The sequence below is a fragment of the Oncorhynchus gorbuscha genome, linkage group LG25 (assembly GCF_021184085.1).
Source record: "Oncorhynchus gorbuscha isolate QuinsamMale2020 ecotype Even-year linkage group LG25, OgorEven_v1.0, whole genome shotgun sequence".
NCBI lineage: Eukaryota > Metazoa > Chordata > Actinopteri > Salmoniformes > Salmonidae > Oncorhynchus > Oncorhynchus gorbuscha.
In genome coordinates this window covers 30,641,015-30,662,472 of record NC_060197.1, presented here as the reverse complement: position 1 = coordinate 30,662,472, position 21,458 = coordinate 30,641,015, and the positions used below count along the sequence as shown (strand labels likewise).

Sequence of the window (21,458 nt, the reverse complement as noted above, 5' to 3'; positions counted from 1 at the left end):
CTAACTCCTTCTCTCCATCTCTCCTCTAACCCCTTCTCTCCATCTCTCTTCCATCTCTCCTCTATCCCCTTCTCTCCATCTCTCCTCCATCTCTCCTCTATCCCCTTCTCTCCATCTCTCCTCTATCCCTTTCTCCATCCATCTCTCTCCATCTCTCCTCTATCCCTTTCTCTCCATCTCTCCTCTATCCCCTTCTCTCCATCTCTCCTCTATCCCTTCTCTCCATCTCCCTCTATCCCCTTCTCTCCATCTCTCCTCTATGCCCTTCTCTCCATCTCTCCTCTATCCCCTTCTCTCCATCTCTCCTCTATCCCCTTCACTCCATCTCTCTTCCATCCCCCTCGCCTCCATTGGAGGAAAGACTTTCCCCCTCTTGTTTTCTTGCTTTGTCTTGCCTCTCCAGGTCACTTCAACATCGCTGGAGTTGTCGTTGCATTTTAAAGGACTTGTTTTAGTCAGTGGACCCCACTGCCAAACCCCAAACCGACAGCCCAGGCATCTTGTAACGGTCCTTTGAACCAACTTAACCCAGCAAGTAGTGAAACTGGAGAGCACCAGCCAACCAACAGCCCTCTTTACAAGACAAGAGGGATGTGGAGGATTTTAGGTTCACAGGGTGGCAGAACTCAACCACGAGTTGTAAAGCGAACACTGCTTAATTTTTGCGGTTTTGGTGATGAAAGGAGATTTTAATGTTCTACTGTGCGAGCGTAGTTTTTAAACGACGTACTCCTACGATGTTTTACGGTGTTTTTTAAAAACCTGAGTCTGTTACCAGCTGATCCAAGTCCGTTATTACTGAAACTCATCAGAGTTAGCTTCCATTGTTTTTTTCATGGTGAGTCATCTTTTGAGTCTTAACCGTGTGAGTCCTGTGAGGTCGGTGTACAGCAGGTTGTTTATTTAAGCAACAAGGCGGTGTGGTATATGGCCAGTATACCGCGGCTAAGTGCTGTTCTTAGGCACGACGCAACGTGGAGTGCCTGGATACAGCCCTTAGCCGTGGTATATTGGCCATATACCACAAACTCCTGAGTTGCCTTACTGCTATTATAAACTGGTTACCAACATACTTAGAGCAGTAACAATAAATGTTTTGTCATACCCATGGTATACGGTCAGATATACCACGGCTGTCAGCCAATCAGCATTCAGGGCTCGAACCACCCAGTTTATAATTCTTGTTATTTATGTTTTTGTTTATTTATAACCCGTTTTATTTATTGACATTTCTGTGACCTGGCGTTTTCATAAAGCACATAGCAGAAGTGGAATGTGTGTATGGGGGAGGGAGGGGGACCATTTGGTTATGTACTAGTATGTTGTTGTACTAGTATGTTGTTATGATGTTGTTTCTATTTATTTTTCTTCCTCACTTCATTTGAAAGACTGTATGTGTGTGCGTAAGGTGTACATTCCAACGAAGCTTGACCAATCTTTTACTCCCTCTTATCAGTAACTTTCTTTGTATTTGTCTTAATTCCAGCTCCGTCGCTCTCCTTTCCCTTTCTACGCCCGACCCCTCCGTTCAGCCACCTTGTGTAGTTTGACTCCATCCATTTGGAGAAGAAAAAAAAACATTATATTTCAACTCCCCCAAATACTTGTGCACTCGCAAGTAGTAGCTCAACTTGTGTATCGGTGGAGGCTGCTGAGGGGAGGACGACGACTCGTCATAACGGCTGGAACGGCGCACATGGAACGGTACCAAACGCATGGGAATGTGTTTGATGTATTTGATACCATTCCGCTTCAGCCGTCTCCACGAGCCCGTCCTCCCCAATTAAGGTGCCACCAACCTCCTGTGTTGGGTATTGCTGGGAGAATAGGACTCCAAAGCTCTGCTGAATCCAAACATTGCACTTATTTATATCATTTTGTAGCACAAACTGTTTTTACTTGTCTATTTATTTGACCACCCTCTGGCCCTTCGGTCATTCCGCGACCGAGTCGGGGTGGTGGTGATCAGGATGACTTTCGTTCCATTGAGGCCCCTTTTGCTCTACTGTAGTTAGAAACTGACCGAGGATCAGATATCCATGCATAACAAACTCGCCCGTTGTACCTACTTGGAATGAGAACTTGTAGTTCCAGAAGTGAGCCGGTTTTAACTTCCATGTGCCTGTTGTCGCCGTACAAATAGATTGACTAGGATGGGGGGAAGCCTCTGGATAAGAGCGTCTGCTAAATGACCTAAATGTAAATGTAATGCTTGAATGGGAATTACCGTTCTAGTTATTGTATTTCTGTGGTCGTCTCCTGTATGCTGATGTGAAGAACAGGAGGACTGATGCAGAACAGCCTGTAGATTTGTTTTATTTCCCTCCAAGGATGGACTAGTTAACAAACGACAGACAATTCAACGCAACTGGAAGAACAGATTGTTTTTACGTGTACAAAACCATTAGGAACACCTCCCTAATATTGAGTTGCACCCACTTTTGCCCTCAGAACAGCCTCAATTCGTCGGGATATGGACTCTACAAGGTGCCGAAAGCGTTCCACAGGGATGCTGGCCCATGTTGACTCCATTGTTTCCCACAGTTCTGTCAAGTCAGCTCGTTGACCTTTGGGTGGTGGGCCATTTCTTGTTACACACAGGAAACTGTTGAGTGTGAAAAACCCAACAGTGTTGCAGTTCTTGACACACTCAAACTGATGCGCCTGTCACCTACTGCCATACCCCGTTCAAAGGCACTTAAATCTTTTGTCTTGCCCATTCACCCTCTGAATGGCACACATACACAATGTTTATCTCAAAGCTTAAACATTTTTTGGCCTGTCTCCTCCCCTTCATCTACACTGATTGAAGTGGATTTAACAAGTGACATCAATAAGGGATCATAGCTTTCACCTGGTCAGTCTGTCATGGGAAGAGGTGTTCCTCATGTTTTGTACACGAAGTATGTACTGTAAATGTGTCACCAGTTTAAGCTTTGTGGGAAAGCAACTCATTTCTGTTGCACTACTTTTTATTTGTCAAACACTCCTGTGTTTAACCTTTGAACTTTCACTGGAGTCAGACATGTTATATTGACATTACAGATGTGGGTAGGTGTGTCACTACCCGTCGGCAAGGCAATGAAGCCGGAGTCTGCCTGTTTTTTTTTTTTGTTGGGGGGGGGGGCTGAATTTATTGGCCTTAAGAAATCATTCTTAGGAATAATTTAGAAAGTGTGAGTAAATATGCAACACTGCAGTATGTCAGTGACTGGATTGTTTTTCCTACTCTGAATAAAATGTTAACTAAAAACAGCCTCTTGTCTTTTTGATTGGTATAAATTAAGTATATTGTACTTACGGCTTTTCTCTTCTTGGATTAAGGGGCTGCTCAGCAGTTGCTACATCCATTTTGACTTAAATTATATGTACCCAATCAATGATTCTTGAATATAATTTAAATGACTCATGAGCTTAGTTCAACTGTCATCAGAATCTTAGATGTAAGCTTGTTTTTCCTCAATGTTTGAACAAACACTATATAGCCTCAAAACATGGATAAAACTATAATATCATGGATGGTCAATCCTTGCATCCATAGCTCTGTCTATGAATGTGTATACACTCCTCCAGCCCAATTCCTCAGGCTTTTACTAAAAACAGGTGGGGAAAATGCTTTGCTTATCCTGCTGATTGACGCTTTAAAAAGGAAGACACACACAAAGCCAGTCCAGAGTCATGTGCATACTCTGTCCATTTATTTTTACAAATCAGGAAGATATGATTTCATGTTATGTAACAGCCTGTACAAATGCAACATACAGAAAAAAAAGTATTATCATAAAAAGCAGCACTGGGCCTTTAAATAACCCCATATCATTTTTCACATTTTGATTGGACGTTGCAAACGAGTTCTTTTTTTTTCCTTCTTCAAAGCCCACTTTTTTGTTGCAATAAATTAGGTTATACACAGTTGTGTGTGAGGAAAGTCAACTGAACCTTGGATCTTGACTCAACCTGTTTTTCTCCTCTGTCAAAAATAATGACTTGGCAAGATGGGGCGGCTATGTATGAATGTAAGTCATACGTAAGGTATATATCAGATTGGCAACAAAATACATGGTTAAAAGAAGATATGCTTTAGAGTCGTCCACATACAATCAAATATTTGGGGAAGGAATGAATGAACCAGTGTTAATCTTTTTTTAATGTAATATGTCAAATGAAGGGTGTTAGTTTCAACGTAAACGGACCACAAAAAACTAAATGACAAAAACCCTAATGAATTACATTCACAATGTAAACACCAGCATCAGGGCCTGCATTTCGTTAAATACTGCATTTCCCATGAGTATTTGCACGGACACACCAATGTGAGGGCACACCCCAATAAGGATTGGCTCTGAACATTTCTCCCTGTTAAAACAATGACCATAGAGTTCTATAGAGGACTCCAGAAGCTAGTTTGAGCATGGGCAGTGCCATTAGGGACTTCACAATTATTAAGTAGTCAACTGGGTGGGCCTTCCTATGGGTTAAGGAAGCGTCATAAACTTCCATCCAGGGATCAGCCAATGAATTATACTCGTAAGCAAACATTCCATGACTGCAGGTGGCTGTAAATAGCCAACCTTGGCTTTATACCTGTTCAAACAACACACTCTATGTGGCAGTGCACACCCTTTCAGTTTGTTTACCAACTCAGAAGTAGAAGAAAATGTACTAGTTTAAAAATGGAGATGGCCTCACTGACACTGCCCGTACGCTCACCCACGCCATAATGGGACAGATACGTTACAATCTTTAAAGACTTGAACGCAACTCTAGTGTAAACGACGACGTGTGAAGACAGGCACGCTCAGCAGGCCACAACATTGTGTAAAGTTCAGATGGTACTATGTTATGAAGAACAAACATGCCCATCTGGTACAGAATCATGTCGGCTCTATTCATTACATGTCTATCTGCTCCTTTCCTTCAGATCAGTGCAGGTGAAGGAAAGGAGATGAGGACTAAGGAGAGGAAGCCACTTCACACTATTCAAGATGCGGATAGCTTTGTCGGTGAAACAGACTGAAATTGAATAAACCCTTCCCCCCCCACAAGAAACAGTGTATATATCTATACCTCTGCAACGTGGGAACGAGAAAGTACCCTCGTCTTAGGGAAGCGCTTTCCACTAACAAAGAATTTAAAAAATAATCTAGGACAGGTGTGAGTAGAGGGGAGGGAGATGGAGGACGAGTCTTACTCATACATGTAGACAGACAGTGGTTAGCGTTACACCTGTAAACATTTTCTTCCAGGTTTTTTTTTTGTTCCTCCCTCTAAAAAAGGTGCTCTCAGGTCCTTCTCCTGTTCAGGGTTATTTCCAGTCTTTCTCCTCATCATTGATTTTGCACTCTCCTCCTCCATTGACACGCGGTTAAGTCCTTAGTTTATAAAGTCCAATAGTCAGTGACCGTTCTGAGCAGCAGGAGATGGGGGGGGGTCACCATTGCGAGGAGGTTTAAGGAACGGTCCAAGTCTTGGAACGTGACAGGTTCTGGTTGTGCACTCAGCCTTGAGAACTGAGGAGAACCATCCCCCCCCCCCCCCCCTGCACTTGAGAACCAAAAAGAGAGTGAGGAGAGTGATCAGGCTAGGATAAAAGGTGATAAAAACAAGAGCTAGAGAGGACAACAGTGCTAAAAGAAAAACTGCGGTGACCAAAAACGAGTGTTGTATTGTGAATGATAAGTAGATTGTTTTTTACTTGTTTTTATATATATATATTTTTTTTAAATAGCCCACAAAGTGTTCAAAACATAAAGTGCAGGCAGTGTCAGTCTTGTTGTTCTTCTCTGAATCCACCAAAGCCCCACCCTGTTAAAATTATTCCAAAACAAACAAAAATGTACTTTGTCCAAAATAAACTAAAATAATGCTGAACTGTCAATGTCAACAATCCCCCCCCCCCCACCCCCAGGAACAGGAGGGAAATTACCCAAATTCCAAAGAGTCTCAAAGTCTGGAATTTGGTTGATGGAGTAGAGGTTTTGGAGGCACCGCTGGGATAGAGAAGCTCCCTTATCTCGACTCTATCCATCCCGCTGTTCATCCCTCCCTCACTCCACCCGTATGAGTAGGCCGTAGAGGAGGGTGCCCCCCTGCTCCTTGGTGATCCACTCGATTTCTGTGTTGCTAAAGCGGGGGTCAAGGGGCTCGCTGGCTCCAAGGTTCTGGGGCCCCACCTTATAAGAGCCCGGCCGCACGCACACCTGGAAACCCACCTGGGCCTGGTGACAACAGTGAGAACGAGGGTCCCGGAATCTGGAGGGAGAGAGGTGAGCAGGAGTCATGGGAATAAGAATGAAAGAACAAAAGCAGCGTAAGGCAGAGGAGACCAAGACAGCATAACAATTTCATGGTATACAGTATACTCAGTGGCCAGTTTATCAGGTACACCCATCTAGTACTGGGTCAGACCCCTCCCCTTTGCCTCCAGGACGGACAGAATTCTTCAGGGCATGGAAACATTGCTCAATTGGTATCAAGGGACCTAGCGTGTGCCACAAAAAAACCATTACATCACCAGCCTGCACCGTTGACCCCAGACATGATGGGGCCATGGACTCCTGACTCTGCCATCACTGTGACGCAACATGAACCAGGATTCGTCGGACCAGGCGCTGTTTTTCCACTCCGCAATTGTCCAGTGTTGGTGATCACGCCCACTTCTTGTCATTACTTCTTGTTTTTAGCTGATAGGAGTGGAACCCGGTGTGGTCGTCTGCTGCAATATCCCATCTGTGACAAGGAGCGACGAGTTGTGCGTTCCGAGACGCCGTTCTGCACACCACTGTTGTACTGCGCCGTTTGTGGCCCGCCTGTTCGCTTGAACGATTCTTGCCATTCTCCTTCGACCGCTCATCAACGAGCTGTTTTCGCACCATTCTCGGGAATCATCAGATTGCCGTGAGTTAAAATCCCAGGAGGCCGGCTGTTTCTGAAATACTGGAACCGGTGCGCCTGGCACTGATGATCATACCACACTCAAAGACACTTCGGTTACTCGTTTTGCCCATTCTAACTTTCAATCAAAAACAGTAACGGAATGCCTCAATGTCTGTCTGCCTGCTTTATACAACAAGCCATGGCCACGTGACTCACGGTCTTTAGGAGTGAACCATTTTTGTGAACGGGGTGGTGTACCTAATAAACTGAGTATAATCTTCAATAGGCAGATAAAAAGCAAGGGCATGAGAGAGAGAGAGACTTGACACGTACTGCACTTTAGGGGCAAACATCTCCAGGCCGGAATAGCGCATGGTGGGGGACAGCTGTACCCGGGGAACCTCCTTGTCCCTTTCCCTGTCAGGGAGGCTGTTGCTGTTCTCCTCTGGCTCACTGTAGCCGTTAGGACCCTCCATCTTTGCCGGAGACACAGAGAAGATGGACGAAGTCCCTGAAACACCAAGACAACATGGGTTTGTTCATTTACATCACCGTCGTGATTCTTTAATCATTAGGGAAAATGTTTGTGATGGAAATGGTTCTGGAAATCAACCATACGTTTCAAAAGGATAGACATCTGATTAGTGCTTTGGGAGAGAAACAACCCCTTGAGGTGATATGCACAAAATAAAGGTGACCCGTGTTCAATTCACTTTCCAAAAAAGTGGACCCCTAAACAATTGGCCTAGCGTCGTCCGGGTTAGGGAGCGTTTGCCCGGGAGGGATATCCGTGTCTCATCGCACACTAGCTACTCCTGTGGCAGGCCGGGCACAGTGCACGCTAACCAGGTCGCTAGGGGCATGGTGTTTCCTCCGACACATTGGTGCGGCTGGCTTCCGGGTTGGATGCGCGCTGTGTTAAGAAGCAGTGCGGCTTGGTTGGGTTGTGTATCGGAGGACGCATGACTCTTGACCTTAGTCTCTCCCAAGCCCGTACAGGAGTTGTAGCGATGAGACAAGAAACTACTAACAATTAGATACCATGAAATTGGGGATAAAAGGGGTACAATTTATTTTAAAAAACAAAAGTGGATAAGGAAACAAATGCTGCGTTGTACCAGAGAGCAGCTGAGCATGGTCCAGAGTGCGTCTCAGAGCCCCTACACTGGTGCCGTGGTAGGCTATGTGCCACTTCTTAAATGCACTAGACACCTCACAGTGGGCCTTGATCCTATAGGGGAGGTAGTACACACACACAATCACACACAAAATTGTTATCTCCACCTGTATCTTGTGTCCTAGGACATTGATACTCAAAGCCAATACTCAAAGTTTAAACTGTATACTATTTTTATTCACATTCTCCCCGTATCTTTCGCCAAGGTGGGAATAGGTCAGATCTAGTAATCCATTTGTTAATTGAACTAGATTATACTCATTCGGTGGACATGAATAGCACTGGAACTGATCTAAAGTAATTGGTTGAAGACAGTTTTCGCAGTCCACTTGACTGGCTGTTTGCGACCTCTCTGACCTCAGAGCGAAGCGGCACCAGCCGAAGGGCAGGGCATAGTCCCGGGGGGGCTCCCCTCTCTTGTAGTAGGACTCGTCTCCGCGCAGCTTGTGGCAAGACTCACAGTAACACAGGTTATACTTGGCATCCTCGTTGAAGTAACCATCTGAGAGAGATGGATAGGCGGAGAGAGAGAGAACAGCAGAGACGTTAGAGTTATGACTCAGCCAAGGATACTCAACTGGATAGCATAACCCCCCCCACACACCAACAGAAAAGCACCCCCCTCCACCATTGAGACCAACAAGACAGCTGGAGTACGCAGAAGAGGCACGAAGAACAGAGCACCCCCGGCTGCAGCCGAGCTAAACCAGACGAGGCATCTGCTGAAAACAACCTGCTCAAAAGCCATTCATTCCTTCTTTGTTATTATCAGAAATAGAATTATCCAATCATTAAATGGATAACAAGATGATAGTTGGAGCTGTATTGTTAGATTTCAGTGCAGCCTTTTGAAGTTATAGATCATCATTCGTTACTGAAAAACAAAAAAACTAACTTATGGCTTTACATCACCTGCCATCACACGATTGGAGAGTTACGTATCCAATAGAACCCAGAGAGTGCGCTCTAGTTATGCTAAAGTGGACAAACAGAAGGGAAATGACAACATTGAACCATCATATTTGTGTATTGAAGATCTAATCATTTAAGAGGATTGCCGTTTTGAATTTGGTCAAGTTTGTGCCAAGAAGGATAAGCCACCTGGTATAGAGTACCACAGCATGAGTCATAAGACTTGGGAAAACGATTGGAACCATTTGCTTGTTTGACTATCAGACATTTTTCTCCATAGGGGATTTTAGAAACACTTCAAATAAGGGCGGTGTTTAGTGTAGGCTTACCCTGGCGCGACATTTTGATAAGTGTAAATCTCTCGAGGACAAGGTGACTTATATATAGATATATTCGCATGTATTTATCACCCAAAAATTAAATGCGAATTAGCTGCTAATGTGGCTATCATAAAGAACTACAAAATGCCATGATCTGGACGAGACCGCCGAATCAAAAGTTAGGTTCTCTGGATTAACTATCTAATGTTAGCTAAATTTAGTAACTAATAAATTGGCTAAATGGCTTTAAAATGGTCAATTCTGTGAACTGTCTTGTGCAAGCTTTAAATTGAAACAATACCTGTTAGCAAAGGTGTCAGCTAGAGACGTCGTGCAGGAGCTTGCAGGGATTTGTAGTCTTGTATGACGTCTACTTTGATGCTAATCATCATTTTCGAATAGAGCCAAATACATTGATGAAAAGTCACCTTGTCCGACAGACATGGTTATCAAAACGTCACACTAGGGCAAGGCTACAAGAAACACTGCCCATATTTGAAGCTCTTCTAAAATTCAAGCAACATTAGATGGTCAGTTATTATGGTCAAGTCATATTGACATAGTTGTGACGATGGGGAGAGGTAGGCAGTGGTCTAAGGCACTGCATCTCAGTGCAAAAGGAGTCACAACAGTCCCTGGTTCGATTCCAGGCTGTATCACAGTGGGCCGTGATTGGGAGTTCCATAAGGCGGTGCACAGTTGGTCCAGTGTCGTCCGGGTTTGGTCAGGGTAGGCCTTCATTGTAAATAAGAATTTGTTCTTAACTGACTTGCCTCGTTAAATAATATTTGGGGGAATTGTTTTTATATATACACACACACTTATGTGGACACCCCTTCAAAATAGTGGATTCGGCTACGTCAGCCACACCCGTTGCTGACAGGTGTATAAAATCAAGTATACAGCCATGAAATCTCCATAGACAAACATTGGCAGTAGAATGGCCTTACTGAAGAGCTCAGTGACTTTCAGCGTGGCACCGTCATAGGATGTCACCTTTCCAACAAGTCAGTTCGTAAAATTTCTGCCCTGGTCAAGTGTAAGGGCTGTTATTGTGAAGATGAAACGTCTAGGAGCAACAACGGCTCGGCCGCAAAGTAGTAGGCCACACAAGCTCACAAAACTGAACTTCTGTCCTCGGTTGCAACAGAGTTCCAAACTGCCTCTGTAAACAACGTCAGCACAAGAACTGTTCATGGGAGATTCACGAAATAGGTTTCCATGGCCGAGCAGCCACCCAAGTCCAAGATCACCATGCGCAATGCCAAGTGTCGGCTGCAGTGGTGTAAAGCTTGCGTCTGGAGCAGTGGAAACATGTTCTCTGGAGTGATGAACCACGCTTCACAATCTGATAGTACGATGGCCTATCTGGGTTTGGTGGATTCCAGGAGAACGCTGCCTGCTCCAATGCATAGTGCCAACTGTAAAGTTTGGTGGGGGAGAAATAATGGTCTGGGCTTGCTTTCATGGTTCGGGCTAGGCCCCTTTTTTTCCAGTGCAGGGAAATCTTAATGCTACAGCATTCAATGAAATTCTAGACAATTCTGTGCTTCAAACTTTGTGGCAAAAGGATTTGGGGAAGGCCCTTCCCTGTTTTAGAATAACAATGCCCCTGTGCACAAAGCGAGGTCCATACAGAAATGGTTTGTTGAGATCGGCGTGGAAGAACTTCACTGGCCTGCACAGAGCCCTGACCTGAACTGGAACGCTGACTGCGAGCCAGGCCTAAATCGCCCAACATCAGTGCCCGACCTCACTAATGCTCTTGTGGCTTAATGGAAGCAAGTCCCCACAGCAACATTCCAACATCTAGTGAAAAGCCTTCACAGAAGATTAGAGGCTGTTATAGCAGCAAAGGGAGGACCAACTCCATATTAATGCCCATGATTTCAGAATTAGATGTTCTACGTTTTTGGCACAAAGATCAACTGTACAAGTTGTTAAGGCTCTGGTCTTGTCCCATGTTGATTACTGTCCACTAATATGGTCAGGCACAGTAAAGAAATACCTAGCTGGCTCACAACCAAGCAGAATGCCTTGCCCTTAACTGCACACACAGAACTAACAACCACATGCATCATAGTTTTTCATGGTTGAGGAGAAATTGACTACTTCTCTTCCAGTCTTTTTAAATAAACATTTGTGTGTTGAAAATGGCTAACCACTTGTCTAATCTATTGCATACACTTCAAAACAGACATACATACTCCACCAGACAGGCCACTATGGGTTCTTTACTGTACCCAAAACAAAAAAAACAGATTTAATGCGTCGTTCAGTTATATATCGAGCCATGTCATCATGGAATGCTCTGCCACCAGAGGTTAATCAGGCAAAAAGAAGGTTTAGCTTTAAAAAAATGTAAAAAGTGTGTGGGATACTCACCTGGCAGCGTGAGCAGGTCCTTGAAGCGCGAGCACAGGGCCTGATATTCACAGGTCTTGTTGGGGTTGACCTCTGGAGGGGGCGTCCAGCACACACTCTCTTTGATCCCTGGAGGTCAGATAGCAAAGGTCAAAAGGGTAGCACCGGTTGAGGCCAATAAGAGATGACAACAGAGCTTGATATTACTTAGAAGTCAAAACGTTTTACTGTCAAAGAACGTGATGCCAACAAGGACAATAACTTGGTCAACTTTGCATCTACAGAACACATGAAAGTAACATTTAATATGAAAGACATTTTGAACATCAACTGTAAAAGGCCTGCAATGAGTTGACATCATCGTCTTCTCACCGTCAACCATGTCCGCCTTCTCCATGTCGCCTTGGCAACGCGCCTCACCGCTCTCCCCTCCCACGGTTGGCACGTTGTCAGTCACGATTGTAACCTGCCAACGACATCAGAGCGTGTCACTGACTTGACTTCGGTCGGCCCTCAGGAAGTGTGACAACAGATTACGTTGTACAGGGCCAGGCCGGGCGACAGATTATTAAACCTACTGAGGGATGGAGTGTCTAAATGAGATTGGGATTATGACTTCGGCCAGGTGGAAGTATTTCAGGATTAGAGAACATAGAGCAACATACTAGCAGATTAGTTCCTAGCTACTGATCTAAAAGTGGATCTGAGTAGGACTCGTCTAAAATGGCACCCTACTCCCTTTATAGTGCACTACTACCAGGGGCTATAGGGCTCGGGTCAAAGGTAGTGCACCATATAGGGAATCATTTGGGAAACACCCTGTGTTTGTGTAGAAGTCATTATTTATTTTATTTTATTTTTTTAACGCAGAGGGATGTTTGGTTTTCCACTGGGTCTGTTAATCATCATTAAAATGCATTACCGGGGGTTATATCAGTGGCTACACTAAGCAAGTAGAAATTACCTTCCTCATCCTCTTCAGATTCAGACGGTTTTGGGTGGGAGGGTGACAGACGTACCTGTTCACACTGCCCATAGAGGTCTATGAGGGGGTAGCAGGGGGTGGGGATGTCCTGGGCTGCTACCCCCTGGTCCATCCCGTTCACATGGAGGTGCAGACAGCTGTTCCCATCCACTAGTAGACCCAATACTGTACCCTCTGGACATGTGTCCAGGTTAGGACCATAGTTCTCACAGATCTGGGATGGAGGAAGGGGTGGTGAAGTGGAGGGAAGGGAAAGAGAAAGAGGACTAATCAAACAATCAATCAGGTTGTTCATTTGAAATGACATAATGTTCTCAAAAGTAGAAAGTGAGTTGTGAAGGGAGCTGAGTGGGAGACAGCGACTCCAGTACCTTCAGTGAGTTGTGGAAGACAGAGTCTCTCTGCAGCAGCCAGGCAGAGCGTTTCAGACAGCACGCCGTGGAGGGAAAGTTGAGGCGGTCGGGGGAGTGACCTATCACCCCTAGTGACAAGGACGACGTCCACGACGGGTTCAGGCGGTCGATCTGAAACTATGGCAACAGAGACATTCGGACTGTCAGTCACAAACAATAGCGACAGAAAGCACTATAATATATAATGTGTCCCTAAACAACGACGCTGCCCCAATCAAAAAATCCTGAAACACACACACACACACACACACAACAGTGTAGCTACCTGGAACAGTTGTTGTCTGGGCAGGGGTTGTGCTGTGACCAGAAGGCCCTGGTTGTAGCTGGAGACACGGGCGGCCGTCAGGTTCTGATTGGACAGCTGGATGTTCTTCCCATGGTTCTCCAGGAAGGCCATGACAGTGTTGGGCACCAGGGCTAGCTTACTGCTCCCAACCTGATGGATAGATTGGGGGGGGGGGCGCGAGAGAGAGGTAAATCAACAAGCTAATGTTTACTTCAGTTGCTCAATTCGTGCTTATCTTAAACCACCTGTGGAACAAATGCTGGCTTCCTACTGTACTTGGAGATATTTGGTCCAGGCAAAAACATGCTGTCCAACTGTCTCGCCTTCCCATCCCGTAGTCTCCCATCCCACTACATCCCGCAGTCTCCCATCCCGCAGTCTCCCATCCCACAGTCTCCCATCCCACAGTCTCCCATCCCACAGTCTCCCATCCCACAGTCTCCCATCCCACAGTCTCCCATCCCACAGTCTCCCATCCCACAGTCTCCCATCCCACAGTCTCCCATCCCACAGTCTCCCATCCCACAGTCTCCCATCCCCAGTCTCCCATCCCACAGTCTCCCATCCCCGCAGTCTCCCATCCCGCAGTCTCCCGTCCCGCTACTCACATCCCCCAGTCTCCCATCCCACTACATCCCACAGTCTCCCATCCCACTACATCCCCGCAGTCTCCCATCCCGCAGTCTCCCATCCCGCTACATCCCGCAGTCTCCCGTCCCACTACACCCCGCAGTCTCCCGTCCCACTACATCCCGCAGTCTCCCATCCCACTACATCCCGCAGTCTCCCATCCCACTACATCCCGCAGTCTCCCATCCCACTACATCCCGCAGTCTCCCATCCCACTACATCCCGCAGTCTCCCATCCCACTACATCCCGCAGTCTCCCATCCCACTACATCCCGCAGTCTCCCATCCCACTACATCCCGCAGTCTCCCATCCCACTACATCCCTCTGTCTCTCTCACCGGCGTGCTGTCCTCCTCGCCATCGCTGCAGCTGTCTGAGGAGAGGGAGGGGGCCTTGATGCTTTCTGCATCCTCCAGCACTGAGGAACTGACAATGGACACAGCAGTCACACGACCATACAGGTCCAGCACCGCATAGACATTCTACAGGGAGGGGAGAAAGAGGTGGGGGTTAGTGGGGTGGGGTGGTGTGGTGTGTGTGTGTGTGAGAATTGAACACATATGATGTGTGTGGATGAGAGAACAGTTTGTACGTTCATGAAGTGTTTGTGTGCGTGTTAATTGAGCATACTCGTGTGTGTGTGTGTGTGTGTGTGTGTGTGTGTGTGTGTGTGTGTGTGTACCTTGGCCACAGCGGTAGCAGCTGTTCCCATGTCCTCTCCGTCGATGAGGACGTGCATTGTGTCATCACTGCATCTCTTCACGCCCACGCGGTTCCCCACCTAGACACAGAGAATTCATCTCAGTACCCATCCCATTACCAGTACACACTTGCCAATTTCTGTACTCATTGCGATCCTTCTATCCGTTCCAAATGCACACATTTTTCTAGAGATTATTGAGAGTATAATAATGGACCTTTAAATCAAGTAGCTGCAGGAGAGTTCTTTCTCTGACTATGCTCAGAGATGGATCTCCCCTGAAGCTGCTTGATTATAGGTTCATTATTATACTCCAATAGTCTCTGCCTACTTTTTGGATAGTTTTTCACAACACTCTAGTCACCATCTTTACACCCAAGTTCTCTCTGACACGTTGTTCCTTCTCCACTCCTTCTCTCACCGTCAATCTGTCCAGGGATGCCCCGTAGTTCTGTCTTTGGAGGACCCCATTGCGTCTGACCTCTGACCCTGCCAGCAGCCAGGTGACCTTGGCGCGGAGCTGTGTGAGGGAGGGTGACAGGCCCGACATGGGGCAGGAGGGCAGCTCTGGGGGGGCCAGGCTAGTCAGACCCATGTGGAGGGAACCAGACCACTGGTTATCTACCTCGTCTATCTTCACCTGGGGGTTGGGATGGTGGGAAAGGAAGAAGAGAGAGGAAGAAGAGGATGAGTACTAGTGATGGCAAAAATGGAGTTAAAGAATTCACTTGTTTTTCTGGATGGAACATTTTTTAAATTTACAATTCCTCAATTACAATCACCTACAGTGCATTCGGGAAAGTATTCAGACCCCTTGACTTTTTCCACATTTTGTTACAGCCGTATTCTAAAATTGATGAAATAGTTTTTTCTTCATCATTCTACACACAATACCTCATAATGACAAAGTAAAAACTGGTTTTTAGAAATTTTTGCAAATGTATTAAAAATAGATATGAAATATTACATTTACATAAGTATTCCGATCCTTTATTTAGTACTTTGTTAAAGCACCTTTGGCAGCCTCAAGTCTTCTTGGGTATGACGCTACAAGCTTGGCACAACTGTATTTGGTGAGTTTCTCCCATTCTTCTCTACAGATCCTCTCAAGCTCTGTCAGGTTGGATGGGGAGTGTCACTGCAGAGCCATTTTCAGTTCTCTCCAGAGATGTTCGAATGGGTTCAAGTCCGGGCTCTGGCTGGGCTGCTCAATGACATTCAGAGACTTTCCCCGAAGCCACTCCTTCGGGGTCTTTGCAGTTTACTTAGGGTCGTTGTCCTGTTGGAAGGTGAACCTTCGCCCCACCGGAGGTCTGGAGTGCTCTGAAGCAGGTTTTCATCAATGATCTCTTTGTACTTTGCTCCGTTCATCTTTCCCTTGACCCTGACGAGTCTCCCAGTCCCTGCCACTGTAAAACATCCCCACGGCATGATGCTGCCACAATGTTTCACCGTAAAGATGGTGCCAGATGTCAAGACGTGACGCTTGGCATTCAGGCCAAAGAGTTCGACCTTGGATTCATCAGATCAGAGAATCTTGTTTCTCATGGGCCGAGAGTCCTTTAGGTGCCTTTTGGCAAACTCCAAGCGGGCTGTCATGTGACTTTTACTGAGGAGTGGCTTTCGTCTGGCCTGATTGGTGGAGTGTTGTAGAGATCATTGAGATCAAGAATCTCCCATCTCCACAGAGGAACTCTGGAGCTCTGTCAGAGTGCCCATCGGGTTCTTGGTCACCTCCCAGACCAAGGCCCCCCCGATTTCTCAGTTGGTTCCAAACTTCTTCCATGTAAAAATGATGGAGGCCACTGTGTTCTTGGGGGCCTTCAATGCTGCAGACATTTTTTGGTACCCTTCCCCAGATGTGCCGCGACACAATCCTGTCTGAGCTCTATGTACAATTCCTTCGACCTCATGGTTTGGTTTTTGCTCTGACATACACTGTCAACTGTGGGACCTTATATAGACAGGTGTGTGCCTTTCCAAATTATGTCCAATCAATTGAATTTACCACAGGTGGACTCCAATCAAGTTGTAGAAACATCTGAAGGATGATCAATGGAAACAGAATTCACCTGAGCTCAATTTCAAATCTCATGGCAAAGGTATCGGTTCTTGTTTTTTAAATACATTTTAAAAAATGTCAAAATAAACTTGTTTTCCCTTTGTCATTATGGGGTATTGTGTAGATTGATGAGGAAAACATTTAATGAATACATTTTAGAATATGGCTGTAACTTAACAAAATGTGGAAAAAGTCAAGGGGTCTGAATACTTTCCGAAGGCACTGTATAAGACCTTCACAAAAAAAAAAACGATGCTAAACTCCACCCCAGCAACTCTACTTTCACACCTTGAATACCTCTCCATGGTATTCCCCCTGCCTTGGCTCACCTCAAACAATTCGTCTGTTTTGAGTTCCTTGGCACTGAAGACGATGCCATGAGCGTATCCTCCTACCCGGACGGCCTGGCAGCCCTCGCCCAGCAGAACCACGTTCTTACCATGTTTACTGTGAAGCCGGTGGGCCACGCCTGCCACTACACACACACACATACAGAAAGAGACACACGCACAGGGGAAAAGGCGATGTGAGACAGTTCATTTGCGGTCAGTTGTTTAACAATTTTCTTCAATCCGGAACCTGAGAGAAAACACACACGTCCGTGGTGCGTACCTGGTGAGTGTATGGGGAAGCTCTTCTCTGTTATGTTGCTGGTACACAGACTGTTGTCCAGAGGGCCAGAGGAACTGGTGATGGACACCTGGACACACTGACCGTACAGGTCTATCACCGCATACACCTCTAATGGAGGGAGGGAAGGAGAGTGTTTTGGAAAGTCTCCCTTGACAAAGACAATTAATCTTAATGAGACAAATATTGATAAATAAAAAGTAAAATAACTAAATAGCAGTGATATTTTAGCATAAAAGAGCTGCTAAGTGTATTTATTCAGAGATGCTTGTGGCAGCTAACTAAAAAGACCCTTAGCAAACAGCCAAGACAGCGCAGGAATGGCTACAGGACACTATCAATTCCATTCTAATCAATTCATGAGAACCCTAGCACATACAGTGCCGTCGGAAAAGTATTGAGACCCCTTGACTTTTTCCACAATCGACACACAATACCCTATAATGACAAAGCAAAAGCAGGTTTAGACATTTTTGCAAATAAAATAGAAATACCTTATTTACATAAGTATTCAGACCCTTTGCTATGAGACTCGAAATTGAACTCAGCTGCATCCTGTTTCCATTGATTATTCTTGAGATGTTTCTACAACTTGGAGTCCACCTGTGGTAAATTAAATTGATTGGACATGATTTGGAACGGGACACAGGTCTATATAAAATGTCCCACAGTTGACGGTGCATGTCAGAGCAAAAACCAAGCCATGAGGTCGAAGGAATTGTCGGTAGAGCTCCGAGACAGGATTGTGTCGAAGCACAGATCTGGGGAAAGGTACCAAAAAATGTCTGCAGCATTGAAAGTCCAAGAACACAGTGGCCTCCATCATTCTTACATGGAAGAAGTTTGGAACCACCAAGACTCTTCCTAGAACTGGCCGCCCAGCCAAACGGATTCAAATCAGAGAAGGGCCTTGGTCAGGGAAGTGACCAAGAACCCGATGGTCACTCTGACAGAGCTCTAGAGTTCCTCTGTGGAGATGGGAGAACCTTCCAGAAGGACAACCATCTCTGAAGCCTCAGTAAAAGACACGACAGCCCGCCTGGAGTTTGCCAAAAGGCACCTAAAGATTCTCTGGTCTGATGAAGCCAAGACTGAACTCTTAGGCCTGAATGCCACGCATCAAGTCTGGAGGACACCTGGCACCATCTGTACGGTGAAGCATGGTGGTGGCAGTGTCGGGATGTTGTTCAGCGGCAGAGACTAACAGAGCAATGTACAGAGAGATCATTGATGAAAACCTGCTCAGAACCTCAGACTGGGGCGAAGGTTCAGCTTCCAACAGGACAACAACCCTAAGCACACAGCCAAGACAATGCAGGAGTGGCTTCGGGACAAGTCTCTGAATGTCCTTGAGTAGCCCAGACAGAGCCCGGTCATAAACCCTATCAAACACCTCTGGAGAGACCTAAAAATAGCTGTCCAGCGACGCTCCACATCCAACATGACAGAGCTTGAGAGGATTTACAGAGAAGAATGGGAGAAACTCACCAAATACAGGTCTGCCAAGCTTGTAGCGTCATACCCAAGAAGACTCAATGCTGTAATCGCTGCCAAAGGTGCTTAAACAAAGTACTGAGTAAAAGGTCTGAATACGCATGTATATATATATATATGCCATTTAGCAGACGCTTTTATCCAAAGCGACTTAGTCATGTGTGCATACATTCTACGTATGGGTGGTCCCGGGAATCGAACCCACTACCCTGGCGTTACAAGCGCCATGCTCTACCAACTGAGCTACAGAAGGACTATCAGTTTTTTTATTTGTAACAAATTAGCAAAAATGTCTCAACCCATATTTGCTTGGTCATTATGGAGTATTGTGTGTAGATTGATGAGGGGGACAAAACAATTTAATCCATTTTAGAATTAGGCCGTAAGGTAACAAAATGTGGAAAAAGTCAAGGGGTCTGAATACTTGAGGGCACTGTACATGGGGTTGTGATAAGATGTACATGACAACTGGTTCCACTCACCTTTATCTGGCGGCAGTCCGGTGCAGGCCACACCCTGGTCCACCCCATTGATGTAGTAGTGGAGGTCGCCGGTGGCCGAGCGCATCATGCCGATCCTACTGCCCGTGGTCAGGGAGTCCAGGTCACAGCCGTAGTTGTTACGCATGGTGTTGCCGTCCTGCATGATGGCCGTGCCACTGGAGTGCGAGGGGGGAGATAAAACGTTTGAATTACTGTTTCTTCAGGCATAACAAAGACAGCTAGGTGAACCACGCATGTCCAAAGAGACCTGACAACGTTTCATTAGCTCCCAGGCGCGCAGCAGGACACCTGGGTTTGAACACAAACAAACATAAACCCTTACCTAAGCATCCAGGTGTCGTAGTCTATATCCGTCATGGTGTTAGGAAACTCCAGCTCTTCTGGCCTGATGGAAGTCACACCTGGACAGAACACACAGAGACAAACACATCACCCCTCTGCTGTGGGTGTGGATAGGGCTGTGTGAAGTTTGAGAGGGGTAAAATAGAGACGCCTTACCTGCCATTATCTTACCTGCTTCTATTGACCCCGACCAACGGTCCACCATCTTCTGAATGACTATCTCAAAGAGCTCTCCGTCTCGAAGGCACCTAGCAATGGACAACACACAGTCTTGACACACACAAGTGATGTGTGTGTGTGTGTGTGTGTTTGCTTTTTGACCTATTGGAAATTACGATTGTGTGTGTGTGTCACACTGACCTGTTGGAGATGACGATGGCGTCGTTGAACTCTGAGCGACAGTTCTGTCTGAGGGCAGTGCGCCCCCCGTTGGTGATCACGGCGTTGGTGCCGTGCAGCTGGTGGAAGCGCAGGTCGTTGGCACTGTTGCCCCCGGCAACCGAGCATGGGCTGCCGGGCGACATGACAGTGGGGCCCTCCGAGCTGTCATCTGGGAGAGGGGGGAGGTCCGCTAGAGAGGGGGAGAGAGAGAGATGGGTTTAGTCATGAATGGTTGTGGAGACAAAAAGTTAGTTGACACACTAGCAGCCCTTAGAATGTTCTTGTGAACCTCTCTACCTTCCTCCCGCCTGTCTCTCTACACCCCCCCATCCCACTCACCCATGTCGTCCATGATGGTGGCCTGTGCGGCCTGGCCGTAGAGGTCCACCACGGCGTAGACGCTGGGCGGGACGTTCCACGCCGCCGGGCCCTGCGCCACCCCGTTCACAAAGAAGTGGAGGCTCCCGTCTTCCTTACGCACCACGCCCACCGTGTCCCCCGCCTGGGGGAGAGCTCGGAGTGTTAAATTGACAACTACGAAACACAAGAGGCAGTAAGTAGTGAAATGATAGTGTCATATATTGATAGTGAGGGAAAGCGTGAGAGCAACAGGGGTAAAAAAAGAGAAGGGGGGAGGTAGAGTTTGATAATATAAGGCTGACTCTAAAGTAGATTTCCCACTCACTTTGAGTCGGTCCAGGTTGTGTCCATACTCGTCCAGTATGGTGGTTCCGTTGTGCATCACTCCATTCCCGGTCATCATCCACGTTCCTGAGAAACATCAGTCAATCTATACCTCTTTCCAAACATACTGTACATTGGAGTATGAAAAAGTAGATGAATAAAGCCCCTATCGATAGACACTGCTCAAAGGGTATGAGGTGGGAACTCAACCTAGCCAAAAAGAAGAGGCCGGTATTATCTGTGGTAAGAGGATGGTATTATCTGGGGTAAGAGGATGGTATTATCTGGGGTAAGAGGATGGTATTATCTGGGGTAAGAGGATGGTATTATCTGGGGTAAGAGGTTGGTATTATTTGGGGTGTCTTGGGGTAAGAGGATGGTAATACCTGAGCGCAGGTTGGTCATGGTGGAGGGCAGCTGCAGGTAGGCGGGGTTGTGCGTGGTCACGCCAATCTCAATGGAGCCCGCCCACTTGTCCACCATCTTGTCGATGCGCACCTGGAACACCTCGTTGGAGCGCAGCGGACGGCCACTCAGGACCACGCCGTGGTTGAAGTCGTCCGTCGCACTGTCCGAGGAAATATTCACACAATCAAATCAATTTATACATTTATCTATTTAGCAATATATTGTATAAGGCATGTCACCTACATACATACATTCATACACATCATTATTGATAAAGGCCCTTTAACATCA

At 46.4% G+C, this 21,458-nt stretch overlaps 1 protein-coding gene across 3 annotated transcripts in view; it reads right to left on the bottom strand.

Annotated features, from left to right (window-relative positions):
• Positions 1-3,664: 3,664 nt before the first annotated feature.
• The window catches only part of LOC124013963 (neuralized-like protein 4), a 28,605-nt gene continuing 10,811 nt past the window's right edge, over positions 3,665-21,458 (bottom strand). Inside the window, exons 10-30 of one of the 3 annotated variants that reach the window (XM_046328570.1) lie at positions 21,146-21,327; positions 20,761-20,846; positions 20,415-20,577; positions 20,055-20,265; positions 19,851-19,942; positions 19,675-19,753; positions 19,332-19,507; positions 17,338-17,466; positions 17,055-17,200; positions 15,085-15,303; positions 14,646-14,744; positions 14,302-14,445; positions 13,313-13,483; positions 13,006-13,164; positions 12,669-12,848; positions 12,022-12,115; positions 11,671-11,778; positions 8,411-8,555; positions 7,995-8,107; positions 7,210-7,387; positions 3,665-6,252 (exon numbers count right to left, since the gene is read on the bottom strand). In XM_046328570.1, the coding sequence (XP_046184526.1) occupies positions 6,048-6,252; positions 7,210-7,387; positions 7,995-8,107; positions 8,411-8,555; positions 11,671-11,778; positions 12,022-12,115; positions 12,669-12,848; positions 13,006-13,164; positions 13,313-13,483; positions 14,302-14,445; positions 14,646-14,744; positions 15,085-15,303; positions 17,055-17,200; positions 17,338-17,466; positions 19,332-19,507; positions 19,675-19,753; positions 19,851-19,942; positions 20,055-20,265; positions 20,415-20,577; positions 20,761-20,846; positions 21,146-21,327 (3,079 nt within the window). In that variant the 3' untranslated portion in view covers positions 3,665-6,047. Of the gene's footprint in view, positions 6,253-7,209; positions 7,388-7,994; positions 8,108-8,410; positions 8,556-8,965; positions 9,029-11,670; positions 11,779-12,021; positions 12,116-12,668; positions 12,849-13,005; positions 13,165-13,312; positions 13,484-14,301; positions 14,446-14,645; positions 14,745-15,084; positions 15,304-17,054; positions 17,201-17,337; positions 17,467-19,331; positions 19,508-19,674; positions 19,754-19,850; positions 19,943-20,054; positions 20,266-20,414; positions 20,578-20,760; positions 20,847-21,145; positions 21,328-21,458 lie in introns of those variants that run through there. The other 2 variants (XM_046328571.1, XR_006834940.1) reach the window with 2 other exon arrangements.